General features: G+C 36.5%; 1 protein-coding gene across 10 annotated transcripts in view; it reads right to left on the minus strand.

Annotated features, from left to right (window-relative positions):
- Positions 1–20,808, minus strand: part of map7d1a (MAP7 domain containing 1a) — a 43,738-nt gene that overhangs the window by 20,697 nt on the left and 2,233 nt on the right. For 7 of the 10 annotated variants that reach the window (XM_058746866.1, XM_058746865.1, XM_058746864.1 and 4 more), the window contains exons 2-4: positions 9,851–10,060; positions 3,374–3,442; positions 2,406–2,426 (exon numbers count right to left, since the gene is read on the minus strand). In XM_058746866.1, the coding sequence (XP_058602849.1) occupies positions 2,406–2,426; positions 3,374–3,442; positions 9,851–10,060 (300 nt within the window). The remainder of the gene's footprint in view (positions 1–2,405; positions 2,427–3,373; positions 3,443–9,850; positions 10,061–20,808) is intronic. The other 3 variants (XM_058746868.1, XM_058746867.1, XM_058746862.1) reach the window with 1 other exon arrangement.

Raw genomic sequence — 20,808 nt, forward strand, 5'->3', positions numbered from 1 at the left:
AATATTACAATCCAAAATATCTGTTTTCTATTTTAATATATTTAAAATTTAATTTATTCCTGTCATGACAAAGCTGAATTTTCAGCAGTCATTTATCCAGTCTTCAGTGTCAAATGATAATTCAGAAATCATTGTAACATGCTGGTTTCTTCATAAAACATTTCTTAATATTGTCAATGTTGAAAACAGTTGTAATGCTTAATATTTTTACTACATATTTGTAACACATTTCTTTCAGGATTCTTTCCTGAATAGAAAGTTCAAAAGAACAGCGCTTACAACAGCACCTACATAACCCCTATTTAAGCACACTGTGAACATTGTTTATTTACAAAAAGCTGTCAGTGTATGTTTATTTAACTTTGAGCTTTTTGCCTCAATAAACAGCATATTTCATATACTAGTCATGTACTACTTAATGAAATAAATCAAAATCTGCATTCATTTCGCATGTGTTTTGTGTCTTAATTATATAAGAATCCTGTTGGGATATGTGGGTTTAAAGCATTTTTCATTCATGAAATACTACATCTTTTTTAATTATGGTGTATGACTTCATAAATTGACAAAGACAATGGTGTGACTTCAAACAAACGCAAATGCAACAATGATAGGGACACTAATATGTTATTAGCTCCACTCTGGGAGCCATCTAGAAAGAAAAGAAAAACAACTTTGACATTAAAGCTAGCAAAATCAAGTTTTACATTAACTGTTGGGTCTAAATATGTCAATTCAGAATAAATACTGCCTACTTTGAGAGTATAAAAAGTGCTGAACAAATCATTAATGTGCAATACCTACTGTCACTGCAATAAAGAGTGAAAGCAAGGCTTGACATGAAAAGACTCTCCACTGGGAGCCTTCATCTCTTCTGAGGCTGGAGGTTTTGAGCTCCACAGTTATAAAATAGTGATGGCCTGAGAGTGCCCGGGTGACGCTCCTCATCAAACTTTCATAACCCTGCTGGCAGATAGATGAGCTGGAAGACGACCCACAGTCTGGGAGACTACGCTACATGTCCTACTATGAACATTTGACTCACTCGCTGCAGCCCACACAAATATTAAACATTAATGTGGAGGTCCATGGTGATGGTAAAAGAGATGGATTGATGAGTTCGATTGACTATGGCCTGAACTGTTAGGTCTAAATGACACACTTCACCCTTGTGTGACTGGAATGTAGCAGGATGTGTGTTTATCATGATTATATTCACATCAATCATGATTTATTCACAGTTCAGTCACTTCAAGACAGCAGCAGATGTTATTTCTGGGTCTAAACGGATCCTGCAGTTTGTAATTATGGGAGACTTGTAAAACCTTGCTATGAAAACAAGCTTTCTAAAAAACATACACGTGTGAAGGGAGGTTTAGCAGTCAAAAGTTCAAATTTGGTGGACCTATGATCTATAACTGACCTAAACAACATGAATGCAGTGTATCATGTTATTGTCATATATAAACAATGAATTATGACCTACACGATGTTTCGACAGATTCACTGAAAAAAAAAAAAAAAAACGTGTAAAAGAGAATCCCAAATAAACAGTTTTCTTAATTATGTTTGAGGAGATAACCTAAAAATCAAAGTGTAAATTGGTTGATTTTCACATTTCCATCCTTTTATTAAGATACTGACAAGCCCCATCATGTTCCTTGTATGAAATTCACAGTGAGTCAAAGCAAAACATTAGGGTAAAATCAGGAGGACAGCTGACCCTGCTGGAAAAAACAGGTCATCCTTCAAATCAAACATATGTTGTGGCCAATATGAGCCAAGTCACAGAGCAATGACCCTAATGGGCTGTTTTTTTTATTTTTATTTTTATTTTTTTATTAAATCAATGTTTGAATCAGTCTTATGACTGAATGAACTCCCAGAATTCATCTGAGCAGTTACTCACCTTCTTAACCGTTCATCATTACTTATAAACACTTGATTAAATTCTACAATATTCTAAAATAAACTAAATTAAATCTTTAAAACATTAAAATGTGTTACCATACATAATCATTGTACAGAAAACACAGACATATTTAACCAACTCAACCAGGTCCTAATCAGCTAGGTGATCTACTAGCAATTGTCTTTGGTAAACCATCTTATCAAGCACCTAAACCAGCTTGAACCAGCTAATGACCATAAATTGGCAGCTTTAACAAGATATGTAGAAACTGGTATTCATCATAAATTGGTTTAAGCATCATTTTCCAGCAGGGGAGTGTGACAACGCTGGCAGCTTTTCACTCAAAATTAAGACACACAACAATCTGTCACTAATTATGATTATGAGACACAATGGAAAGGGAAAGCAGCGCTACGAGAGAATAAGCATTTGATAGAGAAAGGGATGAAGTGCATCAGTCACCAACACCACCAGAGACGGAGGAGTGGCTTACCTTGAGTCTGGCTACGCTGTTCTGGGGAGGGAAGGTGAGAAAGAAGACAAAAACATTGTGTCAATCATGCAAAGCAGAGGAGCACCGCACAGCACAGCAATCTCAGCAGCCATAACAAGCACAGTGATATGACGAACAAAACATGGAGCATGTGAGATATTTATAATTCTCTGAAGAGGAGAAAATCTCTAAGTGCTGGTTTAGTAAAGACACAGAAGCAGTAAAACATTTCGAAGTTATTTTATAGTCAGAATTGTTATAACTAGGGGAAAGGTTCATATTATTACTAATTAGGAGCCTAGAAAACTGTAAAAAGAGCTTGTATGCAACCAAGCCAGAGGGGATTTTAACAGTGTTTCCTGACATGTATTTGAGTACATTTGAAATAGTATTTATTTTTTACATTTAAATTAGCTGAAAGTTAATATACAATGTTATTATATTAATATATAAATATTAAAAACATAAATAAATACATAATTTACTGTAAATACATTTAAATATTATATAAATATCCATTTTCAAAACTGCTTTTACTTGAAATTGCTTGTAGTGTCACCGTATTATACATTTTTTAATAATAATTAATAAATAAATTTGAATGTTTAAATGTTAGAAATATACAAATATTAATACATATTAGTATTTAAGAGAAAAACAGATGTATAAAATAGAAACGATAAAAAATGTGGGAAAAAATAAAATAAAGAGCAAAAATGTAAACTGCATGCACATGCTTGTTAGTCTGAAAAACATGTGACATGTCACAATGACAAATTTCACACTTCTAACCCAATTAAAATCTACAAAAGCCATAGAATTTCAGCAGGTATTTCTTTACAGCCTTCCTGCGCTTTTGCACAAGCCTCAGAAGTTTGAAACATGAATGACGAAATGTTTTTTGTCAACACATCTAGACCCCAGGCAGCAGGTGGTGCTGTCTCACTGCCTTCCTTGTGTTGTCTTACCGAGATATTTGGCCCTCTCCTCCCTCCTCTCCTTCGCCTGTTTCTGCCGCTCATCCAACTTCATTCCATCTGAGAAAAGAGGCAGAATAAAATGTTTAGTTTTGGTGAAACATTCCGAAATTGCCACACTGTTGCTTCCTGAGTTGCCACACTGTTTACCCACTAAAGCTCTCCTGGACAGCGCTAAAGAGAGATAGAGACAGTCAGACAGCAGGGTGCCGGGAATGAGAGAGGTTATTGTGTGGTAGAGGCTGCGCTCACATCTGCAGCAGTATAAAGCACTGGAAGCTGGCAGCAGCAGAGACTGGCAACATTCACACGCTCCGACTGACAGCAGAAAGCCCTGAGGACTCACAGTACAGATACAATCAACTCAGCACCACACAATTAACATTCATTCGGAGTGAACCTTTACCTGCACTGAAAGACAGTTCACTCATTTTATTGTATTAATACTACTGGAACTTGCTCAAATGCTTCAACAACCTAGAAACCACAAATAATTAGAGATATATTTTAATTAACCAGTATTTAATAAAATATATTAATCACTTGCGAAATTATGTCATCATAAAAATGCCAGAATTTATTAAGCAGCAGCACCCAACAATATTTGCCATTTAGCTGACATCAGCTTCATTGTCTGTACACGTTCTGATCCCTGTGCATTTAATTCATTGCACAACACATTAAGATGACTACACAGTCACAGTTTCCTATTGTTACGACTCTCACAGCATGTGCAGTGCAGGGCTGTGCAGTACACAGCAAAGAAACATGCTTTATTTTAATTAAACATTCAAACCAGTTCACTCAGCGTTCAACGCTTTAAACTGCACCCCAATGAATTGGCCCCATGAAAGTCTTTGCGTTGGCATCTCATGACCCACAAAGTCTAGTATAACTTTTATCTGATGACTCAAACTCATTAATAATGATCATAAGACTCCAGCAGTGTTCCTCTCCATGACCTGTGCTCCACTTTGATTTAGTATTTATAGAGCACAGGAAGCTGAAGCACAGAGTCTTGTGGGCTCTGACAAGCAGCCCATGTTCTCATTGATGAGTCACTGGGCAGAGACAGAAAAAGCAGCAGACTGACCCAGAAAGGGTTTCCAGAGGGTCTGAGGCAGCAGAGAGATGCATAATCACTGACTTTACCATCTCCTGTAGTGCTAAAATAGATAATCTGCATGAACAGAGAGGACAGATTGATATTGACCAATCAGCATTCAAGACCAGAGCTATCAATTTTAAATTACATAAAATCTATCAAAATCAATCCACAAACAACAATTACAAGTCAAATTAAAACAGTAATTAATAATAACAACAATACTACTCTACAAATGTATAAGCAGGAAGCAAGAGAAAAATTACTTATGTACTGATTCATCACCTTAATTACTTAATATTGAACATTATGATCTCAAGGTGCAGTTATGACTCTAATTTACTTAATACAAGGGGTGTGAGAAGTATTTGTAAGCTTTCTATAAATTGAAAACTAATCATAAATGGGAGGGAGCAAAGCATAATGCATCTTATTGTATTTGTAAATTGTTATTTTGCATATACTTTAGAAGAATTTTTACCAAACTTTTACTATGTGAATTTAAGATGGATTTTCTAGATAACCAGAATAAAGGTGAACTGCAAGAGGTGAGAGAGAAAAAAAAGACATGATTCAGCTTTGAAACAGCAAGCGGTATGAGTCAATGTCTGAACTTCAGCTCTTCCCTTATGTTCTTTCCCATAACTAATATATGAGTGAGGCAGCAGCTGCCCAGAATCAATGGAGGACAATATTCTGTGGAACACAGTGTTCAGTATAAGATGTTCAACTGCTTGACAGCAGTAATATAATTTATGATGAGATGAGCTGAACTGTGCACCACCAGTAGTACGAAGCAGTTTAATAACAAAACCATCCGAGGTTAAATGATGACATAAAGCAGAACTAAATATAACCAAAAATATACACTGGTCAATTAAAGGTAAAATCAGAAAACTAAAATTACAACCTGAATTCCGGAAATGCTGGGACGTTTTTTAAATTTGAATAAAATGAAAACTAAAAGACTTTCAAATCACATGAGCCAATATTTTATTCACAATCGAACATAGAGAACACAAATGTTTAAACAGAGAAATTGTACACTTTTATCCATTAATGAGCTCATTTGATGCCTGCTACAGGCTCTCCAATCTGTGGAAGAGTGCGTAAAAAGTTTGTGGAATACTTTAAAAACAACATTCCTCAATGTCAAATTGCAAAGGCTTTGCAAATCTCATCATCTACAGTGCATAACATCATCAAAATATTCAGCGAAACTGGAGAAATCTCTGTGTGTAAGGGACAAGACCGAAGACCTTTGTTGGATGCCCGTGGTCCTCAGGCCCTTAGACGACACTGCATCACTCATCGGCATGATTCTGTCATTGACATTACTAAATGGGCCCAGGAATACTTCCAGAAACCACTGTCAGTAAACACAATCCACCATGCCATCTGCAGATGCCAACAAAAGCTCTATCATGCAAAAAGGAAACCATATGTGAACATGGTCCAGAAGCGCTGTCGTGTCCTGTAGGCCAAGGCTCTTTTAAAATGGACTGTTTCATAGTGGAAAAGTGTTCTATGCTAAGATGAGTCCAAATTTGACATCCTTGTTGGAAATCACAGACGCCGTGTCCTCCGGGCTAAAGAGGAGGGAGACCTTCCAGCATGTTATCAGCGTTCAGTTCAAAAGCCAGCATCTCTGATGATTTGGGGGTGTATTGTGCTTGCATGTTTTGGAAGGCACTATGAATCAGAGATGGAAACTCGAGTCGGGGACTTGGACTCGAGTCGCACTTAAGTCGCATAAATAAAAACTTGGAACTTGACTTGGACTCGTGAACAGCTGACTCGAGACTTGACTTGGACTCGTGAGACTCGTAAAAAATGCAAGTCATTTGGTATGGGAGTTTATAGGAATGTATCTCTGAGGGGAACTGGCTGTCTTTAGAAAAGTTTAGATGGTATTTTCTTTTCATCTTGCCTCTGTATAATGCATATTAAAGTAGTGTTCATAACCCAAGCGCTGCTTTGTTTACAGCGGCAACCAAGGAAACGATGTTTAATTGATGTTCAAGCGCCACCTGCTGGCAGAGAGTGAATTTGCTTTCTAATTCAGCCCGTCTGCTGTTTTGTTTCGTGCAGATGTTTTATGTAGAATAGTTTCACAAAATTAAAGTCAGACAATTTTGTTTTTGCTTCAAATTTCGAAATTATACAATCCAATTTAGATTAAAAACTGCTCATGCTGTATGTATGCAGCCTCTTTGTTTGGATTGTGTTGTGTTTAAAATACAGTGGTTGCTTCTAATTTTAAATTGAAAAAGAGCACAGACAAAGCCTTAGTTTGTTTATATGAGATTTCTTTTATTTGTGTTATTTATTTGATTGATTGGGGTTTGTTTTAAAATTTCAATTTAGTTTTGTTGTTTGACATTTCAATTTTACAAAGAAATGTGCAGCATTTTGTCTGACAATAAATTGACACCTTTTCATTTCTAATTTGTCTTAAATTTTGTTAAAGTTTTTTTCTGAGAAATTCATATTGTGAAATCGGTATTTCAAAACAGATTTAGCCTCAATTACTAGCTGAAAGAACTGTTGCTAATAAATAGGACAAAGACTTGAGACGTGACTTGGACTCCAACTCAAAGGCTTGAGACTTGACTTGGACCTCAGAGACTTGTGAACATGTCTGCTATGAATACTGCAAAATCGCTAGCCCGAGGTCCCGGGGCTATTGTGTTTTCCAGTCGGGCTACCAAAATGTATCACTGCCTGCCCGACGGGCTCCTTAAATACAGATCTCCCGCGGGTCCTTAAAAACTCTTAAAGTGAGTTGTATCAAAATTAAGGCCATAAAAAGTTTTAAATACGTTAAATGGTATAAGAAATGTCTTAATTATAATTTCAAGAGGTCTTACAGTTGGGGACGGAAAGACAAGAGTCGCGATACGGCTGGATTAAACTTCAAAAGGAAATGATGTCATTGAATAAATATGAGCGCTGCACGTTTAAAGTCAAAACGTGGCGCGGCTGTCTTTGTGGATGTATCTGAAGGGAACCAACTGTCCTCAGAAACATGTTGTTGGCATTTTAATTTCATTTTACCTATAATTCCTGAAATTGTAATTTTTTCATTCGGGTTAGTTAAATTTTTGGGCTACCAAAATCTGAGGAGTACCTGCCCGAAGGGCTACCAGGGATTTTGAAATTTTGCGAGCCCTGTACTGAAAGGTATATAAAGGTTTTGGAGCAACATATGCTCCCCTCCAGCCGATGTCTATTTCAGGGAAGACCTTGTGTATTTCAGCAGGACAATGCAAAACCACATATTGCAGCTATTACAACAGCATGGCTTCGTAGTAGAAGAGTCCGGGTGCTGAATTGGCCTGCCTGCAACATTTGGCGCATCATTAAACGAAAAAATACATCAAAGACGACCACAAACTCTTCAGCAGCTGGAAACCTATATCAGGCAAGAATGGGACCAAATTCCAACACCAAAACTCCAGAAACTCATAACCTCGATGCCCAGATGTCTTCAAACTGTTTTGAAAAGAAGAGGAGATGGCACACCATGGTACACATGCCCCCGTCCCAACTATTTTGAGACCTGTAGCAGGCATCAAATTTGAAATGAGCTCATTTTGTGCATAAAATTGTAAAATTTCTCAAATTTAAACATTTGTTATGTCATCTATGTTCTATTGCGAATAAAATATTGGCTCATGTGATTTGAAATTCTTTTAGTTTTAATTTTATTTTAAAAAACGTCCCAACATTTCCGGAATTCGGAATACTGGTAAATACTACAGTACAAAACACTACTATTATTAATGTCACCTGTAATAAATTAATTTTGAATAATTAAGTTGAAATAATTAAGAAACGCAAGTTATATTTTTCTTTTTAATAGTTAACTGCATTTTAGTGCATTTAGAATCATATCAATTTAATTTAAAATGCATTAAAGTTTACAGAAAAATGCGTAATAATGCACGAATAAGAAATAAAACAGTCCACATAATTCAAAAATAAACAACAACATTCATTTTCATTTGTTTGAGACAAAACTGTTCCCGGCAAGTAGGGTGGTCACTTTTGCATTAAAATAAATGTGTAGTTAAATCATTAATTTATGGTTACTTTATGGTAAAGTGATTTCTACATGTCAACTCATCAAACATTGGTTATCCTCCCGAACTCTGTCTTTACTGTTGAGTGATTCACAAATGTTGTACAAATCAGTAGGAATGGATCATTAAAATGGAACCAGATCAAAACATCATCATAACGTAACACTAAATTTCAACTGCATACACAGTCTCAAGCATAGTAACAAAGTATAAATAGCTAGTCAAACAGAGCTGTTCCAGCTTTTCCCACAAAATTAACAACTGCCAAATGCTCTACAACCACAACCTCATTTGTATAGAGAGACAACAATGAAGTAGGCAAAGAAAAGCCACTTCCTTTCTCAAACCCAAACAACTCTCCCATTAACATGTAGCTACATGTATTCGTACAAGTGAAGCCTTTATACTATGAACGTGACAGAACCAAGAAGGAGGGTTAAATCCCTCCAATTGGCACAGCACTGTGAAATGTGATGCCCAGTCAGGTTTCATTGCTTCACCTCAGCTGATGACCAGAGGCGATTAGAAACTGCCTGTCGCCAGCCTCCACAAATCAGCATTAGCACCAACATTTTCCTCACTGAACGGATCTGTTTCTACATTAATTAATGTAATACAGCCGAATTAACTTAATTCTGTGAGCATTTACAGAGGCATGACCATGGAAATTCTTTGTGGGTCAATAAACAAATGCCTCTGTTAGCTTTCAAGACTTTGGTCAGGAGTAAATCCTCAATGACTGGCTCCTTTCTCAAGAGACTTCCTAAATGCTTCTCATAGAAGGGAAAATGGTTTTGAATGGTTTGAATGGTTTAAATGGTTTAGTGCTATCAATGGTTTTGTTGGGGGAAAAAGGCCATACCAGGTTATGGAGATCAAGCAGGTCAACAAGTCTTGTTTTCAAACATCTTAAGCACCTCAAGATGGTCTACCAACCCAAACTAGCTTGACCAAGATGGTCTACCAACCCAAAACAGCTTGACCAAGATGGTCTACCAACCCAAAACAGCTTGACCAAGATGGTCTATCAAGCCAATTTTGGCACCATTTGCTAGTAGTGCTGTGCTGATCAACCTAATAATCAACAAAATGACCATAAAATACCAGCTTTGACCAACTAGAAACCATGTAAACCCAACTACTAACCACTTTAATTCTGATCTTCGGTTTTGGGGTAAAAGGGTAATTAAGAGGCCAAAAGAAGCAATTTCCTGATCATAATGAAAAGTATTAATACAAAAAAACAAATATTGAACTGTCTGTCTTCAAGGTACCCACCTTTCTTGTGTTGAGGGCTACCACTCAACCTCGGAGTGGGTGTCGAAGGGGACTTTGGAATGACGTCTGGCTGTTTCGGGGTAGTTGATTTCCTTGCGGTGTCCATCTTTGTAGGCGTGCTGGCTTCAAGGCCTGATTCTGTTTTTGAAGGGGTGTTGACTTCCTCAGAGCTGGGATCACTGGGATTGGTCTCTGGAACAGCTGGGGGATCTAAGATAGAAGACAAAATAAGTGACAAACGTCAACCAAGAGATGAAGACCAGTCGAACTTCATTCCAAAGCTACAGCAAACACTCAAGTGTATTTGTCTTCTAGATATGCGATTACACAGAAGAGGCATTTACAGTTACATTCCACAGAGATTAAACCCAGATCGATTTGTTTTCGATTAGCACACATGATCCATTACAGAATGTTTCGGTACAGCAAAGATTAAATCAGTTAAAGTCACGCCCCAGGTAGCTCAATATGAACCTCAACTGCCCTCCATTCAATTGATTATTGGTAGTTTGAAGGATTGCTCTGTTGACACAAGAAAATAATGGTGATCTTGCCAACTTCCACTTTCCTCAAGAACATTGATTTATTGGATAGGAAAACAATTTTTCTTACTGTTGATCACACACTCTAGACTAAACCATTTACTTTCTGCAAGTGGAAAACATTCCAACGTCTGCCAACTCATAGATATTAGATGACCACGCAAATGCCAAAAGTTTCACTTTCATGCCTGGAATAAATACTGAATAAATATTAATACTAAGTGCTTGAATAATATTTATTTTGAATCTTAACACAGAATTTAAGTCGTCTTAACCCGCAATAGCTCATTACTTCCTGAATCAAAATCCAACTCAAGCGAAATGTGAGGAGCTAAAGATTCCCACACCTACTGATAAGCGTGTAGCTTACCTGGATGTTTTAACAGACTAAAACTCTAAATCAAAAATTGAATCCAAGAAAATGAGCAAGAAAACGAGTTCTGGATTTCTGAGATCTTAAAGCCATGATGTCATGTCGAGACAGTCCACACACACACGAGGAGGAGGTTCACCTGTTTTTCACTGATAAGAGTGTGACCTGGGTTAGAGTCCGATTTGAAGTTGGCCAACATTACAGACTCAAAGTGTCTATGTATAAACACACACAGGAAGACAGACATTTGTCAGAATATGCAATATTTTTCAACCTTTATGATGATATTAAATAATGATTTTTCTTTATTATTATTATTATTATTATTATTATTATTATATATATTTTGGTGGCAATTAGATTTTAAATATTTTATGCAAAAACTAAAGCACAGTAAAAAATATAGTACTGATTAAAGCAAACGAACACAAGGACTAAATCACAATCATTTTTATTATGCATCAATATAACAAAACGTATCAAATACAGGAGTCCATAACTAATGTTGTTTATGACTAAAACATTTATGGCGAATATGCCAGCAACTTTCACAAAGTAAACAAAACAAATAAATCATTGAATCAAAACTCTGAATCGATACAATGACACAGACATTGATTTTATTCACTGAAATTATTTGAACTTACCAACTAACTACTGAGGTTAAAATCAGAAACATCTAATGACTTAAAGGTCAAACTTAAAAAGATGTGATTTTGTTGTTATACAAAATATAAACAAACATCACAAATATATCATGGATTTTCAACATATCATCTTGCTCTATACATACTACATCCTATAGAGTAGAAATCAGCTTGTCTAGTAGATATGAAAACATCCTGTATTTAGTCCGAGGCTGTGTTTTCTCCACCTCAACATGTCTATTCAGCTGCTATGAGGCGGAAGAGTTTTCCTGACAAAAAAAAAAACATCAGCAATGGACTGTTTTGTCCCTGGCAGAATGAGATTGGACGGTATGGCAATGAATGAATGAATGAGGTTTTGCAGTGACTAATATTTAGAGATTTTTCAGTTCAGGGTCTGCTTTAGCCCTCAGATGTGCTTAAGGCGAGATTTACTCGTTCTGATCCACCCTGAATCCCTTTTCCTCTCTGCACTGGCACTGCACGCTGTCCAGGGACAAACCAAGTAAACGCTGCCATGCATTGCATTATTCATGTTGGGCTAAAAATACCATTACCACCAGACATGAAATGATAATAAAGACATTAGGCATGAGAAAAGATCTGGGTTGCATGCATAAAATGTTGAGTTTTAAAGTAGTAGTAACTAAGAGTACAGCTATTAGGGAAAATTCTGTAATGTGACTGCTGATTTCTGTCGCATTATGCATTTGTTTGGTACTCATTATCATATCTGAAAACAGACTGATACTATAGCAGCGCACCATGCTGTCAATCAAGCAGGCAACTGACACATACAAAGAAAGAAATATTAGAAGCAATACATCCAGTAACCAACATAGAGGTAAAGTGAATTTAATAATTAATTAATAAATCAAATTGATTTAATAAATACATCAAAACTTTTCTATTTGACAGTTTCAGCTAAAAGAGAATTCATTTTCAGCCAAATATTTTCAGGTGTTGAAATGTTGGTGCATCACTATGAAACAGGCAAACATGTTTTCATGTTAAGACAAAATCTGCCATTTTCAACAGTATAGAAACCAAAAAAAAAAAAAAAATAAATAAATAAATAAAAGTATGATAGCAATGAATAAGCTATACGTTATGAATCATATACCATACATAGGACTACAATACAAAACAGTGTTTATCTTTTAAAAATGAAAATAAATAAATAAAACAAACCAGAATTTCTCCTTTAAGCAGCTCTGTCGCTCTTTTCAAGGAAAACATGCCATTATGATGCCATTATGTTGCCCTAAAACCACAGAAAACCGGTTAAAATGAAGAGCGCAGAGCAGTCTCACCAAAAAGGGCGCATTGATCCTGAAGGGTATAGAGCTTGAGCAATGCTCTTTTTCAAATATGGAAATGAGACAAACAGGGAGCCGGAAGTGGAAGCAAGCAGCGACCGTTAAATCAAAGATCGGAAGAGGTGAGTGGGGGGTTGGGGGGAGAACAGAAGAACTGGGAGGCCGACTGAGAATGGATCTGCATCTCATTTGAGGCCTAATGAATTACCTCATCCTCAACCCCCCGGCCCCTCGCTCCTCACCCCGGATGGATGATGTAAGCAGTCAGGGCGCCTCTTCTGGGGGAAGTGTGAGGGAGAGGAGCAGACTCACTGGAAGCCCAGAGTAAACACCAGCTGCTGGGACAGAGCCAAAGAGACAGAGGGAGAGACTGTGAACTGTAATGGCGCTCCTAAGTTCTGACTGTCTGGACTTGCTAAAATGTGATGCGTCAAAACAAATTTACTTAAGCCCCTCAGATTCAAGCTCGAGGTGCAAACAAGTGCACATGACAGTGAACGAATAGATCACTGCATGCTTGATGAATGCGCTTAGGATTTTCTCGACAGTACCTTTAGATGGCTCACACTGGAGTTGAAACTTGTTTCTGTGTGTGTGTGTGTGTGTGTGTGTGTTCGTGTATGTAGGAGTGTCTGAGAAAGGAAAAGAAAGATATGGGTGAGTTATAGCTCGGGATTACATAGTTATTCAGTTTTTTTAGCTTCAAACATTTCTGTTATGTTACAGGGAACTAACCCTGTATTGGCACCCTTGGTAAATATGATCAAATGAGGCTCTGAAAATAAAACCTGCATTATTAATCCTTTTGATCTTATTTAAAAAAATTTAATTAAATTAAAAATTAAATTAAATAAAAATTCACAAAAATCAAACCTTTCATTGAACTAAAACAATTGAAAATGGGGGAAAATCTCATTATGAAATTAATGTTTTTCTAAAATACACGTTGGACACAATTATTGGTACCCTTGAAATTCTTATAAGTAAAATATCTCTGAAGTATATTCCCATTCATATTTACAATTTTGAGCATGAACATGAACATGAAATTATCCAGCCATGGCTTCCTGTTTCACAGAAACATAAATAGGATGGAAAACAAAGGGCAAATTCCCTAATTCATCCATCACAATGAGTTAAACCAAAGAATATAGTTCTGATGTGCAGCAAAAGATAATTGAGCTTCACAAATTAGTGAAGTGGCTTTAAGAAAAGAGCTAGAGCAGTGAAAATTCCCATTTCCACCATCAGGGCAATAATTAAGAATTTCCAATCAACATAAAATGTTACGAAACTGCCTGGAAGAGGACGTGTGTCTATATCGTCCTAATGCACGGTGAGAAGGAGAGTTTGAGTGGCTAAAAACTCTCCAAGGACCACAGCTGGAGAATTACATAAAATAGAGCCGTAGTTCACTGACAATCTTGGCAATATCGCGTTCATAATCGAAGGCGATTCGTCTGTGATTATGAACACGATATTGCCTAGCTTGTCAGTGAACAACGGCACTGTGTAGTAAATGCCGCTCCATTTGGAAAGCAGGTGATGGCCATTAACTACCAATCACGGAACCGGCTTTACTGACGAGATGTGTATGACAATCGCATGCGATGAATTGCACAGCCCTATTTACCATTAAGAGACAGCTTTCTTTGCTAAATAACAGTATCCCCTCTTCACAACCACAGACACAATGAGATAGAATGACTGTGTGTGGTTTGAACTCAACAGAATGTCCCTTGGGTCTGTAACCACAATACCCCTGCATGTTTTCCTCTAAAGGGTGATCCTCAGAGGAAGTGGCAAGGCCATATGTGGCAATGCTTCACATGGATGAAGGCCACGGCTGACAAATAGCAATGGATGCCATTCATAACGTCCCGCTCTGTCATGATGCAAGCTGTCATCCTTGGTGACTAGTGCAGTTTGTTAAGCATTTAAAGACTTTTCTCATATGAGAGCAACCAATTTCAACACAAAATTAACATACCTCATACACTATAGTTTGATCAATTTAATGCATTTTTGCTGAATAAAAGTATTAACTTCTTTCAATAAAAAAAATCCAAACCGGTCCCTACAACCTTGAGAACCAGCATGATTTTGGGGGAAACCTTCAACCAGTTAATTTTAAACCAGTGAAGACCAAAACATCAATTCAAGACAGTCTGGAGATTCTGCTAAACTCAGTGTTTGGGTTTCCAGCTCCACCCAACGACCATCCCAGCAGCAGAAGCCGAATTATGGGATCCACAAACACACAAACCTCAGTACTAAAGCACTTACATGTACTGTGATCTCACTCACACTACGAGCAGGAGGAAACCAGAGCCAAGAGCAAGATCTGCAAACTGAGAGCTAAACTATCACATGGGGAATTAAAAACACAAGGCCTTAGACAAACATTTAGAAATTTGATCAAATCATTTAAAAAGTCAAATGTTCAACCTCAACATGTGGAGACTATTTTGGTTTGGACAACAAAATGGTCATATGGTTTGAATCGATTGTTAATTTTATGTACTGTTAGCATCTGTATCTAGCTAATGTAAGCAGTCTGATTTGATGGCTGAAACAAAATATCGATCTGAGGTTAAGCCGGCGTCGTCATAAAAGCTTGACATCTCCATTAGTGGTTTGTACTAATTCCACCACTTTAAGATTTGAGGTTGAATGCATCTTTTGAGTGAATCAGATCATCTTTATAAAATATTGACGTTTTTGCTTTGTGCTTCGTCAAGACTTTTCAAACCACACCACATGTATCATGTCCCTTTTTCTTCAAAAAATTTTTTTAAGAAAGTTTGGGAGGAGTAATATATTGGTAGCATATAGGTTATTTGGTTCATATTAAATCTTTCAATTTTTTGCTGTCGGTCAATGGATATAAATCGGCTGATACTGGATTTAATTATAAATGCTTAATTCCCCTCAATTTTACATTTAAAATTCACTTTGCTGCCATCTACCACTTTTTACATTTAATTTAAAAACAAACAGTAAATCTCTAAATGATACTAGGTCATAATGCACACTATAATATTGTGATGCCTAAATTGAAACTCATTGCATTAAATTAGATTTTTTTTTTTTTTTTTTAGCAATTTATTTCACATGTTTTGGACAAAATAGTAAAAACATAATATTGACCATAACATGAAAATAATTATCGGCTTACAGAAATTACAATATGAAACTACAATATACTCACAACTGCATGTGAGAAAAAAACAAAAAAGCTTAATTGAAACTCAGATCACTAGCATTTATTTGCGTCAGATGGGCTCTGACATTACAGCACAGATCAGCTGACTGTCACTGCATTCCGACCTCTCCATGATATGATCTTCACACCTCCGGTCCTCTCAGAAGAAACGGACTGTAAATCCAGCCATTGACAACACACAGCAGGGCTCAAAGTGCAGTACAGCTGTTACGGACTAAAACTAGGACACATCAAGACATCAAAACATGAGATTCCCACATAGGAGGAGTAAACCAGGCAAAGGAGTGACAGAGAGGAAATGCCCTCATTGAATTCCAAGGCTTCCTGTGTCTTGATCAATGAACTTTACACCACTTTTGAGATGATATGACAAAGAATGTGGCTTAGGTATTTAAAAGGAACTTATAGATTCTTCGGAGTGAGTTTAAAGTCAGCATGAAATGAAAATTGAAAAGGAAATGCATGTGCATTGATCTTAGAGAACAATTCTGCGTCTGTTTCATTTTTGACCTTGTAATTCTGAATTAAAATATCATAGCTCAATCTTGAGGTGAAAATAACAAATTTCTCTCTGGCAACATATACTGGACTTTTCCAATCATTTTGTCCTCACAAACCCTGTCTCTTTCTTACAATCGACTGCAAGCTTACATTAAGATCTGCCTCCACCCAATTAACAACTGACTGAAATGAACTGTCCAAAAATGGAGTTAAAAAATGAACTGCAACATTTAGAATTTTGACCAACTTTTGACAAAGGGTAATTCTTGACAAGAGTCATTCTAATTAAAACTGACACAATATTTACTGGTACAATGTATTCTTTATAAGTAGTATTGTGCTGTTAGCTTAGCAACATGCTAACATTAAACCATATACATTGTAAGGAGATCTACGTCTTTCCCCAAGTAGATAGGACCTAAACTTGCTGAACGACCTAAAAAGATGCTGTTGAGTGAACTGACTTACCTTAAACTTTGGTCAACTCTACTGAAATCAATTTGCTAATATATGGTGCATAGAGTTGCTGCCTCAAATCAGTCACTCACGAGGGTCCATTTTTATATAGGATGTTGTCTTAAAAGGTGCTTAGACAGCAAAACAGCTCACTAAGCTAATGTTTTGGTTGATGATGTAACTAACATGCTCATATCCACAACAAAAACATTCATAAAGGGCTAAAACATTGAAGACTGTAAACACTGAACACGTGATCTGCTTCATCTTATGCATCTTAACATCCGAGACTAATGAAGTGTGTAGTGAAGCACCAACTAATACACACAAGTGCTTTAGAGCACTCAGAAGAGCTCATTAAAATCAGGAGCACGTAAAGTTCAATTCATTAATAGATAAGCTGTATTAAAAAGCCTTTAAAAAAAACATCTTAAACCAACCTAAGCTACTTTTCTGGTTTTAGGTGGTCTGTAAGCCAGTTTTCTAAGGGGTTTCGGCACTTTTATGTTGATCAGACTGGGAGACCAGCTCAAAACAACCTACATGTAAGACCAGCAAACTAGCTTAGGATCATTTAAAATAGAATTTTTCAGCAAGGATAGAATAATAGTCAATTATTTTCTAGTGGTTCCTAGTTTCACACATTCTCCATTTTCCAGAATTTCTTTGCATAATCAACAATAAACCTTTTCCCACCTTAAAGCTACTCTAAGTGATCTCTCCCACCCCAAATTTTTCTGATTGGCTAACATAAGATTTTTTTTTTGCTTAGAGCTGCTACAGAGACAAATCCGATTATTCCAAGAAACCCATTTCAGTGCACTCGGTCACATAATAGTGACACTTTACATGTGGCCTTCCAACAGCGACTAACAGATCAGTCCATCATGTTCTTTTAAAAAGGACAAAGACTTCAGTGTAATGGAGAAAGATGGTGGCAGTGCATTTGGTGTGTGTCCTCTGACATATTCTGGTATGGATGGATGCCTTTATCCAATCTAAGAGGGACGACGGAGACACGCTGTCTTGCAAGAGCTTCATGTCTGTGATCATGTTCAGAACTGTGATTTACACCATCTGTGTGCTACACGGGAAAGAAGACCTGACGTGATTCCATCTGTATGCAAGCATGAGCTCTGGAATCTTGTCACACCGTTCCTACCCCGTCCGCTCTCTCTTCCTTCATCTCTCTCTCGCTCCTCAGCTGAACAGAAGACACACATTCAGTGAGGAATGCTTAGCATTCCTAGCACTCAGTGGCCACACCAGAAAACACAGCGTCTGCTGTAAATGACAAATATGAATGTTGTCTCCGTACTAAGATAGCTGAATGTCTGTCCAACTTACAAGACCAACATCAAAATATCTGATATCAAATATCAAAATATCTGGTTTATAATTCACCAAAAATAATCTAATTAATTAAGCAAGCTATTATTCACTTCTGTTCTTCTAATAATCATCTAATTAATCTTCTGATAAACATGAAGAATGATTTTCTCATGAAAGCACAGAGATAAATAGAATGGACATCAAGCTTTTCAGCGAATAATGACTTCCTTGACTTTTTTCACTCTATATAATAAACTCTGTGTGGTTGAATATTGTTTTTGTTTTTACATTGTGGACAAAATCAAACATTCTATTATGTTTTGCAGAATATAAAAAGCCATAAAGTTCTGTATGAAGCCCCTAAAGGAGTAGGATCTGTTCTCTTATGCTTTGTGTTCTCTTATAAAAAAAAAAAAAAAATTGCACACCCCCCAAGGAATTTTGTATTCCTTTGCAAAACTTTTGAGATGGAAATATGAGATTTTGAAATATATGAAACAAATGTCTGTTATATAAATTTCTGATGGGAACTTTTGCTAGGAAACGCAGAATGCTTTGTGAGTCAATGCAAGTTTCAGCGGGAACGCAATACTTTTGCGAGAGGATGCAAAGGTTTCATGAGAATTTAAATAATTCTCCCTCTATTTGTATTTTTTTCCCCCTTAGCATCTCCACAGGTTTCAAATGAAATTAAGGTGAAAAAATGACAACAGAATGTTCATTTTTGGGTGAACTATAATCACTTTTCCCAACCATTGTAAACTGGAAACTGCAGCATATTTGTTATGTAGTGGCAAAAGATTGTCACAGCAACATAGAGGATTTACCAGATTCTTAATTCAATTCAAACACTGAATTGAATTATGCATTGTGGGAAGCAAAATGGATGAATACACACTGTAAACCATAGGTGACGTGCAATATTTTTGAGGTCATGCAAATTGGATTTTCAAGAGTCAAGCCTTCCGATTATGAACAAAATCTACATTTAGAAAGAATCTGGGTACAGTAGGTGGCCTCCAAAATCCTTTTCCTTCAGATTTCCTTGCCATTTTCTGGGTCTGACAAAATTCAATTCTTCCAAGAGAATTAATTACTCCAGAGACACATTTTCTAGGCCAGATTTGATGCAGTAGAGAACCACATCTATTCCTCAGGCTGAATGTGCTTCAGTTATCACTGGTGCATAACTGTGTGTGTGAGTATTGAAGCTTTTGGTTGGGATTTATAAAAGTGGATCATTTGACTGTTACATGCCAATTAAACACAATCCCCTGTAGGGGATTCTCATTTAAAAACATCTGAATGAAGCCAAGGTCAAATTTAACATCACTTCAAAAAAAGGAACTAAATAATATGCCAATTGCCTAATGGGATACCATGTTATCTTAATTTAGTGTACAGTATATTTTCCAAAGTTGTGGTTTCTTCATTCTGTTACAAAGGCATTTGTTGTCATCCCAAAAATGGGGTCACATTTGCTGCTCATTACATAAGAGCCTGTTGGTTCAGGGTTTTGAAACTGAATGATATTGTTTCACAGGCGTGACAGAGAGGGGTGTGAGTATAAGAATGTGTGTTGGGGGTTGCTACATGTTACACAACAGAAACTGGCCCTTGTCAGTTTGACAAACTCTTTAGACTCAACAGAACTGACATGGACACAACGATTAAAATGGGTTTTCTAGCAACACCAACTATTTCGCTTAAAATGCTGCATAATGAAAAACCATATAAATATAATGGATCATGCTCCCAAATACAAAGCTTTTTGTGCAATAGCCTGAACAAATATATTCTGATTTTTCTTTTCTTGAAGGTATAACTCAAAATGTCATTTAGCCACACTGCAAAAGATTTTTGATATTTTATTAACACAGAATTGTTTCTATACTGTAGAACACTATCAAGCAGATTGAATTGCCTCTATTTGATCACAGAACTGACGAATGACATTTTGACAAATATACTATTTCAAATGGATATCCATTTACTAACAGCAACCAACATTTATTGATCACAATAAAAACTGGCACATTCTCCGCAACGAGAACACACAGACATTGAAAAACATGTTTAATGTTCTGTTGAAACCTGAACATCATGGCGCTTGCATTCTAATGATTAAAAATGTCAATACTGCTTTAATAAGTAGTAAAACATTGCTGAAAACAGTCCTCTTTGCACTTTATTTACTTTCAAAATAGTAAATTATCCTGAAATAACAACAGGCTCATTAATCAGACAACATCTGGTCAAAAAAAATAAAAATGTTTTCCAAATCTGGCTATTTGTTTTAGCAAATCTTGAGTAAATATATGTAAAATAAGCATTTAGCTATTTAAATGCATTTCATTCACAGTCAGTAATTAGCAATGCAGTCAACCACTCATTTCAATTCTTATTAATTACATTTCAATCTATAAACAAACCAAATAAATGGGTCATTAAAGTGGTGATTTATTAGTGTTGTTCAGTGAAGCCGTATTATTGAATGCAATGAATCTTAATGATTCAAGCACACTAGGGACTGATTCTCAGGTTAGCAAAGGGAGAATATAA

This window comes from Onychostoma macrolepis, chromosome 16, assembly GCF_012432095.1.
Source record: "Onychostoma macrolepis isolate SWU-2019 chromosome 16, ASM1243209v1, whole genome shotgun sequence".
Classification (NCBI taxonomy): domain Eukaryota; kingdom Metazoa; phylum Chordata; class Actinopteri; order Cypriniformes; family Cyprinidae; genus Onychostoma; species Onychostoma macrolepis.